The sequence below is a fragment of the Tupaia chinensis genome, unplaced genomic scaffold (assembly GCF_000334495.1).
Source record: "Tupaia chinensis unplaced genomic scaffold, TupChi_1.0 Scaffold138725_1, whole genome shotgun sequence".
NCBI lineage: Eukaryota > Metazoa > Chordata > Mammalia > Scandentia > Tupaiidae > Tupaia > Tupaia belangeri.
In genome coordinates, this window is record NW_006198617.1 from 2,629,127 (window position 1) to 2,640,315 (window position 11,189).

The 11,189-nt window shown below is 57.4% G+C and overlaps 1 protein-coding gene and 1 pseudogene across 5 annotated transcripts; one reads left to right on the forward strand and one right to left on the reverse strand.

Annotated features, from left to right (window-relative positions):
• Positions 1 to 1,524: 1,524 nt before the first annotated feature.
• LOC102487915 (mitochondrial pyruvate carrier 2 pseudogene) lies at positions 1,525 to 5,426 on the reverse strand (annotated as a pseudogene).
• A 409-nt stretch (positions 5,427 to 5,835) lies between these two features.
• On the forward strand, positions 5,836 to 10,623 carry LOC102488346 (tryptase gamma-like). 5 transcript variants are annotated; one of them, XM_027765583.1, is made up of 5 exons: positions 5,836 to 6,002; positions 8,442 to 8,592; positions 8,686 to 8,945; positions 9,414 to 9,580; positions 9,853 to 10,108. In XM_027765583.1, exons 1-5 carry the CDS (start codon positions 5,954 to 5,956, stop codon positions 10,102 to 10,104), a joined length of 879 nt encoding a protein of 292 aa, XP_027621384.1. In that variant the 5' UTR covers positions 5,836 to 5,953; the 3' UTR covers positions 10,105 to 10,108. The 5 variants fall into 5 exon arrangements, with proteins under 5 accessions (XP_027621384.1, XP_027621386.1, XP_027621388.1 ...); XM_027765585.1 differs by having other exon boundaries at positions 8,448 to 8,592; XM_027765587.1 differs by lacking the exon at positions 9,853 to 10,108 and adding an exon at positions 10,121 to 10,623 and having other exon boundaries at positions 5,842 to 6,002.
• Positions 10,624 to 11,189: the final 566 nt, after the last annotated feature.

Consider the following 11,189-nt stretch of genomic DNA (forward strand, 5'->3'; position numbering starts at 1 on the left):
GAGGTGGCCACAGGGCTCAGTCTTGGCTAATGGGTTGTGTATGAAAGTCCCCAGGCAAGCAATGCTTTGTGGAGGATGCTCCATTCTACATGTAAGAGGAACTTCACGGAAAATATGAAATTAATGTAGGCATTTACTTTGAGGCAGAAAATCGTGAAATCCATGCATAGTTTTCCCAAAATATACATTCTCCATGACTTCACCCAGACCCCTGTACAGTCTTGCTGGGAATCTTCGGCTGTTCTGCTATTCTGCCTGGAAGGTGGACACTACACCCAGAGCTGGGCTGGCCGCCTCATGGGTATGGGGGTCAAAGTCGCATGCTAAGAAGGCGGAGTAGGGGGAACCAGCAGTTAGCGTAATGGCTATGTCGTTGGACTCCCACGTGGTCGACCGCGGTTCGCGTCCCGGACCTGGTGGCTTAGAACTCACGCTGGGCGCGTGTGCGTGCGTGCCCAAGATCCCGAGAGGAGAATGGAGGAGAAGGGATTGAGGCGTGACCATCCCCCCTGGGGGGTGATTTCTCGCTTTCTGTCTCTCTGTCTCTCTCTGTCTGTCTGGCGAGCGCACACGCCCTATAGCAAAAACCTCTCAAAAAAAAAAAAAAAAGAAGGCAGAGTAGGAAATGCAAGGAGCCAGGGTCCTAGTGGCCCAGCTGAGCTCTGGACCATCCTGACGCTGGGACAAATGCCCCCTTATGTATTAAATGCTAACTGGGTCCTACATGCAGTTGAAGGAGAACCTGACCTATGCCGTGAGCACAGCACGTGACTGCCAGCCTAGGTCTGGGTGACCTGGAGTTTATAGCCATTGGATGAAAAAATGACTTTTTTTCCTATAGGGTGTGTGCACTCACCAGAGAGAGACACAGAGAGGGTAAATGAGAACTCACCCCCACCCCCAGTGTGCATAGCCACACTGCAATCGCTTGGGATTTTAGACATGTACACACATGCATCCAGTATGTTTTTTCAGGCTGCCAGGTCCAGGACTCAAATTATGGTCAATCATGTGGGATCTAGCTGCTTTAACCGTCACACCGCAGGCTAGCCCAAGATTTTTTCCCAAAGAATTATTTGTTCAATTTTATCGATTGTTATTTTAATTTGGCCAGAGAGAGAAGGAAAGTGAGAAAGCAAGCTGCCAGGTCTTGGACTCAAGCTGTGGTCAACCATGTGGGAGTCCAGAGCCCTAACCACCACACTACTTGGCCCGAGATGAATTTTTTAAATTGTTTATAGATAAGCAAGGATGATTTCTTATGGACAAACGATAGAAAAGATGTTTTTTAACACTCATAGGTCTAGTTCTTCAGGTCATATGTATGGAGAAACAGTTATTAAAATTTGCTTTATTTTTCTGCTGAATCAAGCACTAGCTACCAGCTACCAGTCACAGTTAGGGGTCTTTGAGCTTTCTAGATGACAGCACAGTTCGCACTGCCTTATGGATAACCATGATACACTATCAATAGGCTCCAGTGGGGTATGCACATGTAGCTTGTCCAGGTGGTCAGGAACACTCCTATTTGTTTGCTGTGGCTTTTAGTTCTTGGTTGTATCTCCAAATGTGAAACAGCGGAGGGGTTCCCGCAGCCCCCACAAAGAAATTAACAGCAAACAGACTCCAGTTTTTTGGAATAATCCCAAGTGAGTGTCTTGACCAAGTAAGCCCTGTGGCCATCAGGACAGAGGACTGAGCCGTGCTCCATTTTTCTGCAGGCCCCGCCATGTCAGCCAGGCCGGTACACACCAAGCCCCATTTCATGAGAGCCCAGAAAAAAAATTGTTCTGGGACCAGCCGGATGGTCGTACGGCGGCCTCAGCTTCTCAGGCAGCACCAGCTCCACTCTGTCCATGGGGCGGTGGTAGATGGCCCGCAGGCCCCGGCTGCCAGCAGTGGACAACTTGGCCTGGCAGACAACGAGAGGCAGCACCTCAGCTTCCACCCACAGCAGCCTACCAGGGGCTTGGCCTGCCCACAGCCAGCCACCTGGCCACCAGGCCTGCTCCCAGCCTCACGGAGGGGCCAGGCTCCATCTGTCCCACCCTGGTCCACCCGGTCCTGCCTTCCATTAGAAACGAGGGCTGTGGGAGCAGCAGCTGCTGGGCTGGTGTCACTGAGCCTGCCCAGCACCCAGCTGGCAGCGTGAGGTGAATGGTTTTTAAAGACCTACAGTGAGGGAACCAGCAGTTAGCATAATGGCTATGTCACTGGACTCCCATGTAGTTGACTGCAGTTTGTGTCCCAGACCCGGTAGCTTAATAAAACTAATGCCGGGCACGTGTGCATGTGTGCCCAAGATCTTGAGAGGAGGATGGAGGAGAAGGGATTGTGGCATGGCCATCTCCCCTGGGGGGGGTGATTTCTCACTTTCTGTCTCTATGTCTCTCTCTGTCTGTCTGGTGAGCACACATGCCCTATAGCAAAAACCTCTCCAAAAAAAAAAAAAAACCTGCTCCTGCCAGGGTGGGTTGAGGCTCACAGGAAGGCGACGCAGGCAAGAAGAAATTCAGGCAGAGACCTCTATGCTATTTTTTAGCATGTTCTCAGCCGACTACAGTCAGAGCAAGCTCAAGACTGCAGCGTCAGTGGCTAGGAGACATACGTATTTACTGAGGGATGTTTATAGGAGTAGGAGGGGTGAGGGGAAGTAAAAGATTTTACTCTAAAAAGTCAGGTATTCAAAGTATGGAAATAATAATCATAAAACATGATGTCTGTTTTGTTTGATTAGGTATAAACAGCCACAGTTCTCAGGGCGAGGAAGTCCATCTGTCCGGTGCATTTTCTTCTTAGATCTTGATTACCGGATAGGGCCTTTTTGGGTGAGGGGGCTTTCAGGAAGCTTGATAACTTCAGTCCCAGGCCAACTTAATAACTTTGGCCCCAGGCTGGCTTGATAACTTCAGCCCCAGGCCAGGGCGGCAGTGGCTTGCTGGTTACAAAGGTCTAGATAGAAATCTTGTCTTGTTAAGTAAAGACACGGTTAATATATACTAAAGTGGAATATCTATATTACAACTAAGGGGGTGAGCCTATTGCCCATATGGGAAAGGAATGTGATCTTGTAAGCAGCTTAATGACTGACCTAAAGGTTACTGTGTACTTGGGACCCTCTACGTGCTGTTCTATACAATGGCTGTGGCTCAGGGGAGCAGCAATCTTTCCTTGTCCTGAGATCAAAGGTGGCTCATGGTCTTCGTTTGGGGTATCAGTGCCTCATGGATGAGCCCCTGAGCCTCTCCCAGCTACTGAGGTCATTTCACCAATTTAGTAGCATTCCATTAACCCAAACCTTTCTAATGCTATCTGTGTAATCTTCAGTAGGAGAAGTGAATGCAGCATTCCTTATTGACATTTTCCAGACAGGTGGGGTGAGTCTCATGGAAATAATTCCCATTCGCCGCCGTCTTAGGGGACTGCATTCTTTCAGGATTATTAATTGGTTTTATTGTAAAATTTACAGCAAGGCTGGGGGTATTATTTTGCCCTTACAGGGTACCAGGGTACTGTAATGACAGAAAAGCCCATGACAGAAAGATTGAAAGCAAAACAACACAAACCAATACAACAAACACAGTTGAAACCTTGAGCTCACAGCTATGGCCTTGCCTGCAGCTCTTCTCAGCCAAGCCTTGCTTAGACATGAGAGGCAGCTCCCCATGTTCTGCCTGTGTTGGCTGCATGGCTTCCGCCAAAAACCCACAGTGGTTTCCAAAATTTGGCCAGCAATTCATTGTGCCTTCTGCACACCAGCTGGACTCCGACCACATCTTCCTCCTCAGTGTGGAGAACACTGCTGCCATTTACTGAGCCTGCTAGGCTTATGATCCTCTTTTCCTGGGAGCGGAGACTCAGAGAGGGTAAGCCATAAGTCCAAGATCACACAGCCAGTTAGGGGCAGAGTCTGGACTGGAACCCAGGGCAGTCCAACTCTCCTCTCTACAGCCCCCTCTGGGGGTTAATGCCCAGAAGGAGCTGCCACAGCCCCTTTGCCCCTTGAACTCCAAGGACAAGGGGGCATGTTTAACCCAGATAGAGGTTTGGAGACACGAGGGATTCCCCCAGTGCTTTGAAAGACCGACAGGAGAGTGAGGTAGTCTAGGCGATGCCCTCCTCTTACCACAGAAGAGCTTGAGGCCCAGCGTGAGGCACCAACTGGGCCAGGATCACACTGCAAGTTGGGGACAGACCGAAGTAGTAACTGAGGGCCCCACATCGCATCTTGGGCTCTGCCCAGACCTAGGCCTGGCTGTCGTGTCTTGCTGTGCCTTCTCTTCCCATGGCTGATCCCCGGCCCTCCCTCTGGCTGGAAGCTGAGGGTCCAGCCTCGCCCACAGGCCCGAGGGCCCCAGGTGTCACTAAAAGGCCTCCACTCATTCGCTCACACAACCCTTGAACAAGCACTTAGTGAGTGACCGCAGCACACCCACCTTCTCTGGGTGCTCATGGTCCTGAGCATAGTTGGGGAGACTGAGTCAGACTGCCACTGTGCGGGGCTCTGACTGTGGCCGAGGGAGAAAGCCCCTGGACCAGCTCAGGGGTAGAACAAAGACGGCCTGGACGAAGGGCCGGTTATCTGGCTCCTGAAACAGCCTGACGCTCTGGGGCACCAAAGGCAGGCGGGCCAGCAGGTGGCGTGAAGGCCAAGGCAGCTGGAGCACACAGAGCCAATTGCTTGGTTCAAGTCCCAGATTCGGCAGCTTGGAAAACACACTGGGCATGTGTGCATGTCCAAAATCCTGAGAGGAGAATGGAGAAGGGACTGTGGCATGGCCATCCCCTCTGCGGGGGTGCTTTCGGCTCTCTCACTCTCTCTCCGGTGAGTGCACGTGCCTTATAGCACACTAAAAGGGAAATGGAGGGTGGGGGGGACACCCACATGAAGAACGGCGAGGCGTGGTGGGAGGGTGACGTCAGGCGGTGGGAGCGTGATGCTGCGCGGTGAGAGCACGGTGGGAGCGTGACCTCGGGCGGTGGGAGCGTGATGCTGCGCGGTGAGAGTGTGACCTCGGGCGGTGGGAGCGTGACGCTGCGCGGTGAGAGCATGGTGGGAGCGTGACCTCGGGCAGTGGGAGCGTGACGCTGTGCGGTGAGAGTGTGACCTTGGGCGGTGGGAGTGTGACCGCTGCGCGGTGAGAGCATGGTGGGAGCATGACCTCGGGCGGTGAGAGCGTGACGGCTGCGCGGTGAGAGCATGGTGGGAGCGTGATGATGCGCAGTGAGAGTGTGACCTCGGGCAGTGGGAGCATGACCGCTGCGCGGTGAGAGCGTGGTGAGAGCGTGACCGCTGCGCGGTGAGAGCGTGGTGGGAGCGTGACCTCGGGCGGTGGGAGCGTGATCACGCGCAGTGGGAGTGTGACGTCGGGGTACTGAGTCGCACATTTTGAAACGCAGAGGCCAGCCGCAGGAGCACAATGCATGTGATGCTGAAGCCACGTGGGAAGGTCCCCGGTTCGTGTCCTAGGATCTCCGTGTGCATAGCCAGCAAACCGCACTGAGGGTGGACCGCTGCCCAAAACTACCGACGTGGCTGTCCCTGCCGCCCTCTTTTCTCTCTCATGGATGAAACAGACTTAGGTTATGTGAATTCCCCGTAAATAAAAAGAAGGTACCAGGGACCAGCAGATGGCGTGGTGGTCAAGGCACTGGACACTCCCACATGGTCTACCACAGTTGGAGTGTGGCTTATTTTCTCACTTTCTCTGGCTCTCTCTGGTCAAATTAAACTGAATGACTAAATAAAACAAATAATTCTTTGAAAAAAATGAAATGAAAAAATAAAAAGAAGTTCCCAGGCCCTGTCAGGGCAGCTTCCCCTTCCCCAGCCAGTTCCCCTTTGCTGGTGACTGACGTGGCATCTGGGGCAGTGGGGAGGGGCCCTGAAGAGGTTAAATGTCCTGGGCTGGCAGGCAGGAGCCAGACCCAGCTGGGGTGGAGACCCTGCAAAATGCTGCCCCTGCCCCTGCCCCTGGCGCTGCTGCTGCTGCTTCCATCTGGTAAAGAGTGCTCATGGTCCTGAGCATAGTTGGGGAGACTGAGTCAGACTGCCACTGTGCGGGGCTCTGACTGTGGCCGAGGGAGAAAGCCCCTGGACCAGCTCAGGGGTAGAACAAAGACGGCCTGGACGAAGGGCCGGTTATCTGGCTCCTGAAACAGCCTGACGCTCTGGGGCACCAAAGGCAGGCGGGCCAGCAGGTGGCGTGAAGGCCAAGGCAGCTGGAGCACACAGAGCCAATTGCTTGGTTCAAGTCCCAGATTCGGCAGCTTGGAAAACACACTGGGCATGTGTGCATGTCCAAAATCCTGAGAGGAGAATGGAGAAGGGACTGTGGCATGGCCATCCCCTCTGCGGGGGTGCTTTCGGCTCTCTCACTCTCTCTCCGGTGAGTGCACGTGCCTTATAGCACACTAAAAGGGAAATGGAGGGTGGGGGGGACACCCACATGAAGAACGGCGAGGCGTGGTGGGAGGGTGACGTCAGGCGGTGGGAGCGTGATGCTGCGCGGTGAGAGCACGGTGGGAGCGTGACCTCGGGCGGTGGGAGCGTGATGCTGCGCGGTGAGAGTGTGACCTCGGGCGGTGGGAGCGTGACGCTGCGCGGTGAGAGCATGGTGGGAGCGTGACCTTGGGCGGTGGGAGCGTGATGATGCGCAGTGAGAGTGTGACCTCGGGCGGTGGGAGCGTGACGCTGCGCGGTGAGAGCATGGTGGGAGCGTGACCTCGGGCAGTGGGAGCGTGACGCTGTGCGGTGAGAGTGTGACCTTGGGCGGTGGGAGTGTGACCGCTGCGCGGTGAGAGCATGGTGGGAGCATGACCTCGGGCGGTGAGAGCGTGACGGCGGCGCGGTGAGAGCATGGTGGGAGCGTGATGATGCGCAGTGAGAGTGTGACCTCGGGCAGTGGGAGCATGACCGCTGCGCGGTGAGAGCGTGGTGAGAGCGTGACCGCTGCGCGGTGAGAGCGTGGTGGGAGCGTGACCTCGGGCGGTGGGAGCGTGATCACGCGCAGTGGGAGTGTGACGTCGGGGTACTGAGTCGCACATTTTGAAACGCAGAGGCCAGCCGCAGGAGCACAATGCATGTGATGCTGAAGCCACGTGGGAAGGTCCCCGGTTCGTGTCCTAGGATCTCCGTGTGCATAGCCAGCAAACCGCACTGAGGGTGGACCGCTGCCCAAAACTACCGACGTGGCTGTCCCTGCCGCCCTCTTTTCTCTCTCATGGATGAAACAGACTTAGGTTATGTGAATTCCCCGTAAATAAAAAGAAGGTACCAGGGACCAGCAGATGGCGTGGTGGTCAAGGCACTGGACACTCCCACATGGTCTACCACAGTTGGAGTGTGGCTTATTTTCTCACTTTCTCTGGCTCTCTCTGGTCAAATTAAACTGAATGACTAAATAAAACAAATAATTCTTTGAAAAAAATGAAATGAAAAAATAAAAAGAAGTTCCCAGGCCCTGTCAGGGCAGCTTCCCCTTCCCCAGCCAGTTCCCCTTTGCTGGTGACTGACGTGGCATCTGGGGCAGTGGGGAGGGGCCCTGAAGAGGTTAAATGTCCTGGGCTGGCAGGCAGGAGCCAGACCCAGCTGGGGTGGAGACCCTGCAAAATGCTGCCCCTGCCCCTGCCCCTGGCGCTGCTGCTGCTGCTTCCATCTGGTAAAGAGCCGGGAGGGGCCCAGGGAGGGGAGAGGAGGGGAAGCTGCTGCCGAGGGAACTGCCCATCCCTGAGGGCTGAGAGTCCAGGTCCTCTGGAAACCAGTAACCCAGTCTCGGGAGCCCAGGTCCAGGGCAGAGACGGCGGTGCGGTGTCTAGCCTGCAGGCAGGGCTCCAGGCAGATGGGCACAGCCTTTGAAGATCCCAAGGGTGGGCCCCATTAACAGGTAGGTGGCTGGAGGGCTCTCGTGAAGGACCCCAGCAGCCTAGGTAATGAGTGAGCTTCCGGTCTCCCCACCTGGAGGGGAAGGCGGCAGAGCTGGACGCCCACCACGTAGTGAGTTTCTGGGCAGGAGGTGGAGAGCAGGTGGCAGGGCATGGAGAGAGGAGTTCAAGAAAGCTTCACAGAGGTGGGCTTTGAAGGCCGAATGGGAGTTCTCTAGGCGGGTGGTGGGGGGTGACACAGTGGGGAGAGGGAACAGCAGACCTAGAGGCATGAAAAAAAGTGAGCGTCCCAAGAACCACATGTAGAAAAAGCATCTAGAAACGCATCGCGCACCAGCATGCCCCAAGCCCCCACGCGTGTTCTCGAAGCCACGCTCTGTGAGATGACGCTGAGACTCAGAGTTAAGTGATGTCCCCGAGTCACCCAGGGTTTCACCTCGGGCAGTCTGAAGTCAAGCAGGAGCAGCGAGAGGCGGGAGCTGAGGCTGGTGGAAAAAGCCGGAGGGTGGGCCGAGGCCCCTGGGCCGGAACTGAGCTGCAAGCCTCTTTCTCCTGAGGTGCAGGGTCCGAGCCGGCCAAGGCCTACAGCGCAAAGGGCCCGGGCACCTGGCCTTGGCAGGCAAGCATCTTCCTGGACAGCCGGTACCGCTGCGAGGGGGCCCTCATCTCCCCTGAGTGGGTGCTCACAGGAGCCAACTGCTTTGGCAGGTGGGTGAGGAGCGGGGTGCAGGGGGGTAGAGAGGGGCGTGGCATGGAGGCCGCTGGTCCTCCACCTCCCCCTTCGCCTCTGTCTCCCCGCAGTTGGCCTCGGTCTCACTTCACTGTGACCCTGGGCCCAGACCGGCTGCAGCTGGACACCTGTGAGGGCAAGTCTGGCGTGGAGGAGCTGCTCCTGCCGGCGCGTGGGCCCCAGGGCTCTGGGCTCCGTGGCCTGGCCCTGGCACGGCTGGCCAGGCCTCCGTCTCTCAGCAGCGCAGTGCGGCCCATCCCCCTGGCTGTCAGATCCCAGTCTTTCTTCCCGTGGAAGCTCTGCTGGGCCCAAGGGTTTGAACCCGATTTCGGTAAAGGATGACAGGCGGCTGGGACGGTAGAGGGTGGCGGGAGATACGGGACTGGGGCAGGCCGGCAGCCAGGGTGGAGCTCAGGCCTGCAGGGCTGCAGTCCCCAGAGTCCCTGAGCCCCAGAGGACAGTGCGGCTCTGGCCAGCGGCTTGCCAGCACCAGGGGCTTGGACATGCAGGGGGAGGGTGGTGCTGACGCCCGGCTAAGCCCGAGTGGCCCCCAGCCACCTTTGCCCCGATGGCTGACTGCGTACCACCTTGTCCTACCCCTCCGAGCCTCAGTGTGCCCAGGTCCCCACGGGCTGACACATCCCCAGGGGACAGGGTGAGAGTCCAGCGGAGGATGGAGTTGTACCAAGAGTTTCCCTGCTGGGAATGAGCAGGGCCAGGAGGCCCAGGGGCCTAGGGAGGCGGGGTGGTCTTGGCACAGAGGGGAAGCTTGGTGCCAGTCCTGCCCACCATCCCCCAGATCCCTACATCCTGCCCCAAGAGCTGCGCGAGGTCCCTCTGAGACCGCTGCACCTCAGCTCCTGCAGAGCCCACTTCCTCCTCCACCCTCACTGCGCTGACCTGAAGGACAGCCTGCCCAAGGGGTCCCAGTGTGCCAGGCCGCCCGCCGGCCCACCCGACCTGATGGTAAGGAGTCCAGTGGGCCCTGTGCAAGCCTCTGAGACCCCCTCCCAGACTCCCTTCATGTCCCACCAGAAGGTACAGCTGCACCCAGTGCCTCTTCCCCTTTTTCCGGGGCCCATGGATTGGGCTTGTCTGCCCCCGAGGGCCCAGAGCTCCCTGCCCCTTAGGGCATGTCCCCATCATGTCCTATTTGAATGTGGGGCAGCCTCTGACATAACTGAAGAACCAACCATAAGTATTTTGCTGAAAACTAAGTTTCTGGTATGTCTTACCAGACCTCAAAGGCTGCAGGAGAAAAGAACTGGACGGAACCAAAAGAATTTGTGGGAGAACGCGTTTACCTGGGAAGAGATGGCGTGCAGGGAGGAGGGAGTGCGACAGCCTCCGGGGAGGGAGCCAGGGCCTGCCTGTGCTCTGCAGGTGGCACTTGGGCCCCAGCCATCAGCCTGCCAGGCCTCTCTCAGTTGCAGGAACCCTGGGCCCTGCTCACCAAGCAGGGGCTTCCAGCGGCCCAGTCTGGGCTGTGACCTCTCTTCCTCTCAGGTGGCTGATGGGACAGCCCTGGTCTGCTCCCACGCTGGCAGCTGGTTGCTACAGGGTGTGGTGACCTGGGGGCCCTGTGAGGGGCCCCGCCTTCCGGAAGTGTACATACCTGTGCACCCGTTCATTTCCTGGATCCGAGAGAAGGTCGCTGACATCTCCTTTGACACCTGGACCAGCAGCCGCCCTTGGACCTGGCCTCTGTCCAAGCACAAGAGGCAGTGAGTATCCTGGGCCTGTGGAGTCCTGGGTGTGGATCCTGGTTCCGACGCCTGCCTGCTGCTGGCATTGTGATCAAGACACCGTCCCCACCTGCTTGTCGGCTTCCTCCTCTAACATGGAGGTGGTTCAACGATTGCTTCATTCAACAAGTGGTCACGGAGTGCCTACTAAGTGCCGGGCAACGAGGGCACGGAGGGGCGCAGTCTCTGCAGCCACCGAGCCGCGGGTCTAGAGGGAGGCGAGCATTAGCCCGACAATAATAAAGTGCGAACGTAAAACCGTCAGTGCTGAGAGGGCTCGGATCTCGTGTTCGTAGACGCTGTGACCAGCTGGGGAGGCCAGGGGTTAGCTCATTTGAACAGAGCCCTGACAGATCCCCGGGTTGTGGCCAGCAACTCCCCTGAACGCTGGCCGACGGGTGCGCCAGGGGGCTGCCCTCCGTGGGCCTCAGTTTACCCAGCTGCACCCTGAGCAGTCCCTCCTCATAAACTTTCTCGCAGGCGAGGCTCTCAGAAGCCACCAGGGCGCATCCCCTCCAGCTTAGGCGAGAGCTGCGCCGAGGTCTCACCACGGGTGCCCTCCGCCTCCTCCCCGCGCGCCCGCAGCGACACCTAGCGGCTGAGGGGCATTACACCGCCTGGTCCCGCTCGCCTCGCTCTTTCCCGCGGAGCAGAGCCGAGTTCGGGGGAACACACACTCCCGGGTTCAAGGCGGGTGGGAGGAAACAGGGCGGCGGAGCTGAATTCTACGCCGCGAGCGAACACCGACCCAGGCGGACCTTGGAGCCCCGCCCTCCCTCCCGACCACGCCCACAGGCCACGCCCACGACAGCGCCCACCGAGTGCGCCTG